At 41.3% G+C, this 6870-nt stretch overlaps 1 protein-coding gene across 1 annotated transcript in view; it reads left to right on the top strand.

The window, feature by feature from the left end:
• Nucleotides 1-6870, top strand: part of MMP24 (matrix metallopeptidase 24 (membrane-inserted)) — a 41137-nt gene that overhangs the window by 11061 nt on the left and 23206 nt on the right. Inside the window, exon 3 of the mRNA XM_006876867.1 lies at nucleotides 733-1037. Within this exon, the coding sequence (XP_006876929.1) occupies nucleotides 733-1037 (305 nt within the window). The remainder of the gene's footprint in view (nucleotides 1-732; nucleotides 1038-6870) is intronic.

Below are 6870 nucleotides of genomic sequence, written 5' to 3'. Positions count from 1 at the left end.
AAATTCAAGATCATATTTTGGCTCTCGTAGACTTATTTTCATTTTCTTCAGCTTTAATTTGAATCATATACCACCTTATAGCAGCTTGTAGAGAGACAAGCAAAGACAACCAAAGATTGTTTTTGAAAGGGATTTTTCACTTAAGCTTTTCTTGTTTGGATATTTTATGATTTTTATGACGTATGTATTTAGTATTAGGGAAAAAAATTAAAATTTAGAAAATGCTATCTATCAATTGCTCCCATAAAGATTTACAGACTCAGAAACCCTATACAGGGTCACTATGAATCAAACTGACTCCATGGCACAAAACTACCACCACTAAATGTTATCCCTTATGTAACTTAAATTCTGTCAGAGGTCAAATATAAAACACTGATTAAAGCAAGGTTGCTCTGGTTGAGAGTCCTGGTGTGGCACTGTAGAATAAGCACTGGACTGCTAACTGAAAGGTTGGCAGTTCAAACCCACCAATTGCTCCTCAGAAACCTTACACAGGGTCACTATGAGTGGGAACTGACTCAGTGGCAATTAACAACAACTGGGATTTAGACAGAGGTGAGGGCCCAGAGCATGGCTTCCTCTTCTTCAACACCAGGAGCACCTCAGCAGAATTCTAGGCTTCAAAATTGGATGATCCTTGGATCATATGGTCTCCAATGTCCATTTTAGCTCTACTAGACTCTGACTCTCTGTCTGCGTCTCTCTAACGACCCTCTCCTCTCTCACCAGCATTCACAACTACACCCCAAAGGTGGGTGAGCTGGACACACGGAAAGCTATTCGCCAGGCTTTTGATGTGTGGCAGAAGGTGACTCCACTGACCTTTGAAGAGGTGCCATACCACGAGATCAAAAGTGACCGGAAAGAGGCAGACATCATGATATTTTTTGCTTCTGGTTTCCATGGCGACAGCTCCCCCTTTGATGGGGAAGGGGGATTCCTGGCCCATGCCTACTTCCCTGGCCCAGGGATTGGAGGAGACACTCACTTTGACTCAGATGAGCCATGGACGCTAGGAAATGCCAACCATGATGGTAAGACAATGATGGGACAGAGGGTCAGTCATGGGCTACTTTGAGGAAGCCCTTTGAGGACACCACTGATGGGGCTTCTGCTCTCTAGAGGTTCTAGTCTAATAACTAAGACCTAAGAGTGGGAACTATGGTCTCTAATGAGATCCAACATTGAGTCTACCAAGGCCAGAGCCACAGAAATGGGTCAGATCACTTAGTTGATGGTCCAGTGAGGCTGAATCCAGAGGGTAAAGCTAGGTCATGATTAAGAAGATAAGCAATAGATCAGAGGTTAGAGAAAAAGATATAAAATGCATTAAGCTGTGGATCTGAAAGTGGGAGACTCCAGTCTGACTGATGAGAGTTCCAAAGGCCATCTTATGGAATGGCATGGCTGACTTTCTTCCCTCAAGTCAACCTCACAGGTGAATAACAGGGCCCACAATTCTTCTAGTATTGTTGAATAACTTGCCCTGCACCACTATGATTTAATTAATATCTAGGAATTAAGAGCCAACAATGTGCAGTCATAGTAACAATACCAATATTTACTTGCAGACACTGCCTAGTAGTGCAAATATACATTATTATGCCCATTTTCAGCATGTGGAGTTGGGGTTCAGAGTGGTGGTGGGGCTTATCTCAAATGGCGCAGCTAGGTGATAGTAGAGCTGGGCCTGGTCCAACTGGAACCTACTGCAGCTGCCTGGGGTCAGTTACCTCTCTGTCTCATCTGTAAAATGATGGGCTTATCTGAGGTTCCTTGCAACTCTAACAAGCTACAAAGCCTAGGAGGATCTGAACAACAACTGTGTTTCTCCTCCTGGGAGTCCAGAGTTTAGGGGTCAGGGGAGTGAACACAGGTAAGCCTGTCATAAGACATAATGACTATAGCAAATATACCAAGAAAATGCAGCAAGAGACTGGAAGAGTGAGTACAGAGGGACCCTGGCTTTTCGGTTATAATAGTGAGTAATACTTCAATATTCTATACAAAGTGGCTTCTACATATTGTGTCATAGATAGATATTATTAATATTATCCCCACTGTGCAGATGGGTAAAGTGAGGCAAAGAGAAACATTAAGTAACCTACCTAAGGTCCTATGTTTGGTGGATGGTAAGGTAAGGCTTTGAAACTGGGAATTATGATGCCAGAGCCCACTTGTGTGCTTCTCTAACTGCAGAGACCATGAGAATCACCCAGAAACCTTTCTTAAAATGCAGATTCTTACCTTTTTACTATTCTGACTCTCTAGATGTGGTGTAGAACCTGAGAAAGTGCACTTAGTCTAATAAACTCTCCAGTATTTCTGAGGCAGGTATTCCATCACCTTGCAAGATAGTTTTACTCTTCAGAGTTTCTTTAACTTGCCTGATCAAAAGAATTAACTGGATTCTTGTTATAAATATGGATTTATAACATCCAGGCCCTTCCCTAGGATGTTTTGATTCTTATGTTTATACAAGTATGGGAAACAGGTACCTTTTTCCCTGATGTGGAAAAAACTTCATGCTTTAACCACAGAGCAGACTCTTGAAGGGCCATTTCCTCAGAAGCCGGTTTTTTTTGGTATCTGTAGAAGTCTCCTTGAAACGTTTTATATCATTGTATGGATCCAATGGTTTATGTTCCAAAAACTGATTCAGAAGAAGGTTTGGCAAAGTTACAACAAAATCAGTCTAAGCAAAATGACAAAACTGTTAAATTGCTCTTTGCCTACTTGATGTACTGTGTTGGCTTGCATGCTGCTGCGATTCTGGAATCTCTGTCACTGGCACTTTAAATACCAGCAGACTCACCCATTGTGTGCAGGTTTCAGATGAGCTTCCAGACTAAGACAGACTAGGAAAGAGAGATGGAATACTTCTGAATATTTAGTCACTGAAAAGCTTATGAATAAGTGTGGTACACTGTCAGATAGTGCCAGAATATTGAATACTGAAACATGATGAAAAGCGCCAGATTATTGTTAGCTATAGTGCCGAAAAATGAGCCCCTCAGGTTGGAGAGCACTCAAAATACAACTGGGAAAAACTGCCTCCTCAAAGTAGAGTTGACCATTATGAGGCGAATAGAGTAAAGCTTTCTGGACTTTCATTCACTGATATAGCACAACTCAAAATGAGGAGAAACAGCTGTAAACATCCATTAATAATTGGAAAATGGAATGTATCTGGGAAAATTTAAACTTGTCAAAAATGAAATGGAACACATAATCATCGATATCCTGGCATTAGTGAGCAGAAATGGACTGGCATTGACCATTTTGAATTTGACAATCACTTAGTTTACTGTGCCAGAAATGACAAATTGAAGAGGAACGGTGTTACATTCATCATCAAAAAGAACAGTTCAAGATCTATCTTGAGAGAACAAACAAGATGGTTGATCAGGTGAAAGTGCAGTGAGGAGCTCCGTCAGCAACAACACAGAATACAGGATCAAGCAGGCTCAGGGAATGGTCCCAGAACTCTGAACCACATATAAAGGAATATTTACAAGGTTGGAAAGCTTACAGTTAGGGGAATTTGTAGCAGAAACAAGATCCAATGCTTTCTAATCCAAGACACTTTGCTGCTCCTGGAGCTGCCATCTTGGGCGAGACAGAGTCAGGGAAGGATCAGAGCAGCCATGGACGCCTGACAGAACCGCGGAGATAAAGATGTGGACATTCTTTTTTTTTTTTTTTAAATCTGTTCATTGGTCTCTTGCTGTCTGTGCACCTCCATTCTGGTGATTACAGGGGGTGACTGAGTGAGTGGACACCCCAACCCCACCCCCGGAGGGTTCTACTATGTATGTGCTCAGATCTCCTTAAAATTTAAAGGGACAGTTTCCACTTAAAACCAAAGAGCAGTGCAAAACGGCCACAGCCAGCCCTTAACTGTTTATTACTAGGAAAAAGGCCTGAAAGGGGATTGTGGAATGGGACAGGCATTGTGGAATGGGACAGGCAGACTTAAAAGGAAATAGGCTGAAAATTAAATCCTGAGTTATGTCACAATGACCAACAGTGGCATCTTGAAATTTCTCAGGAAGAAGAGTGAAAAGGGAAGCCCATCTCCTGATCACATCTACCTGGAAATACACACCCATCTAAATATTAAGGCCACAGGTAACTCCTGAATATACCCAAAAAACAGAAACATGTGACCATATCAGCACATGTCCAGAAACGAGATAAAGTGGCTGAGGCAAGTGAGCTGGAAGTAGACCTACACTCCATACTGGAAGATGGGCAGGCTTTGCAAATGCCTGAGAGGGAATTCAGAAAAAAATGTTTATAGAATGTATCAAAACACTATACAATGGAGTTGAGAAAAATAAGGAAGAAGTCAGGAAAGAGCTACAGGAACAATCAAGTAAGATAGATAGAGCGAAACATTGGAAACAATTCAAAACCTACAGAAAGAGGTCCAAATGATTAATAATAGAATATCAGAAATGGACAATACACTGAAAGGGCAAAGGAACAGAACTGAAGAGATAGAAGCCAGAACTAGTGAGTTAGGAGATAAAATTTCTCAACACTACTAAGATAGAAGAGCTAGCAGAAAAGGGGATACAAAAATCTGAAGAAGGTCTAAGATTCATGTTGGACAACATGAAGAGGAATAACTTAAGAATTAGTGGCATTCCAGAACAGAAACAATCACACAAATCCACAGAGGAGTTAGTTGAAGAGCTGCTGGAAAAAAATGTCCCTAACATCCTGAAAAGCCAAAAGATAAGCATTCAAGAAACACAACGAACGCCAGGAAGGATAGACCCTAAAAGAAAATCACCAAGACATATAATAATCAAGCTCTCCAAAAATCAAAGATAAGGGCAGAATCCTGAAAGCAGCTAGGGAAAAGAGAAGTGTAACATACAAAGGCAAGCAAATCAGATTAAGCTTGGATCTCTTAACAGAAACCATGCAGGCAAGAAGGCAATGGGGAGACATATGTAAAATCCTGAAAGAAAAAAAACTTCCAACCAAGAATCCTCTACCAAGCAAAGCTGTCAATCAGATATGATGGTGGAATCAAAACATTCCAGGATAAACAGAAGCTAAGGGATTTTGCCAAAGCCAACCCTGAGCTGCAAAACATCCTAAAGGGAGTTCTGTAGACTGAGAACCAACAAGAACAGACAACCACCAGAGAATGACATACATGGCAGCATCACCCTGATCTCAACTGACAAATGGAAGAGTCAAGAACAGAATAAAATTATAAGAACAGAGGATCTGGGAGGTCAGTCTATGATCAAAACAACTACAATGTGAAAGAAGATAAACACAGAGGAACAGAGATCCAGGTGGTGAGAATGTCAGGTAGATTACAGGATAAAATAGACAGTCTTAAATGGAGGGAAGAGGGAATAAGGTAACCACAACAGTGGGGTTGGAGTAGGGGTTTTAATTTGGGTGTTGGGGAGAGCAATACAAGAAGGGGGAAGAAGTGGAAGAACAAGATAGATAGGGGAACACTGAGACAGGTTTGCATGGCCTAGTGGGACAGAGGTAAATAGTGATGCATGCTCAAACTTGGAACAATAGGACTCTGTAATACAGGGATTTAGGCATAGTTTGAAGAGGGGATAATACTAAAATGCTTGACTGTCTCATGAATATTGGTTTCCCTTGCCTACTATTGTAAAATAGACACTTGAGTGGGATAGAAAGGAATGTTGGGAAACATGATTAGGGAAAGCTTGCAAGCCCATCTTCAGCCTATAATTGATTAGAATACCTAAAAGGGGTTCTAGAACTCGCCCAAAGAAATAGGCCTCTTGCAAAGCCTTTGCAGAGTATAGGACCTTAGGTGGACTCCTGAGTCCCATACAGAACCTTATGAGGTGGGACATTCCCACTAATAAGGACAAGCAGATCAGCCTGGAACAGCTAGAGCAACAGAAGATACATCTTCAAAGAAAGATAATCAGGAAAAACCCAAACCAAAAATGTCAGTATTACTGGCTACTACAAGAATAAGCAAGCTCTTTGCTAGGTAGCCATTAAGGCAAGCAATCAAGTTCCTTCAGGACAAACCCCCCTCTAAGACTGAAACTCAAAGGGAACACATTAGCAAGCATGTAAGCTTGTTGGTGACCACATTGGTCTACTGGTGAGTGGAAGAAGGGGAAAGGCAACAATAAAGAAATGGGCCAAGTTCAACCACAGTCCATTGACTCCCATTGACCTGGAGATGAGAGAGAGAAGAGGGCTGGGTGGTCCAAAGTGTGGTGAGATCTGAGGACATTTGAGCCCATTGACAAGGACAAAGCCACAGAGGGCTAGAGCTGAGAGTGAAGCATCCAGATGATATGAAATGTGGATGATGCACAAGAACACCCAAACTTGCAGACAGCACCCATTTGACCTAGTCTCGATGGCTTGATAATCAGAACTCGACTAAAGAAAGATTACCAAAAAAAATTATTATTTTTATAAAGATAACAAGGGTAAATTGCTACAATTTGATTACTTGACAGCATGACAGACAGATGAGTGGTGGCCACTCATGGAGGTAGTCATGGAGTAAATACCAACAGAGAGGGAAGAAGTCTTGACATCAATGTACATAGAGTAGATAGGGACAGGCAACTTAGACATTAACTAGCTAAAATGAGGGAGTGATAAAGGCACGAAGTGACTGGCTTATAAAGTTTCAAGAGGGAGTTTAGTTTAATAGTGTGGGGGTTAAGAAAGAGTCCCCACTGAATAGTTTTCATCATGTCTAGATGGGTCTGGTGAAAAGAGATGGGGATAAGATTCGTATGATTCAATAGTGATTAATTGTTATCATGACTAATTGAGACTGTCACAATTATAAATGTAGAACTTTTGTAACAAAAATAGGGGAGT

Source organism: Chrysochloris asiatica, unplaced genomic scaffold (genome assembly GCF_000296735.1).
Source record: "Chrysochloris asiatica unplaced genomic scaffold, ChrAsi1.0 scaffold00423, whole genome shotgun sequence".
Lineage (NCBI taxonomy): Eukaryota > Metazoa > Chordata > Mammalia > Afrosoricida > Chrysochloridae > Chrysochloris > Chrysochloris asiatica.
Note: the sequence above shows the minus strand (reverse complement) of the source record. Positions and strands in the feature narration are given on the sequence as shown.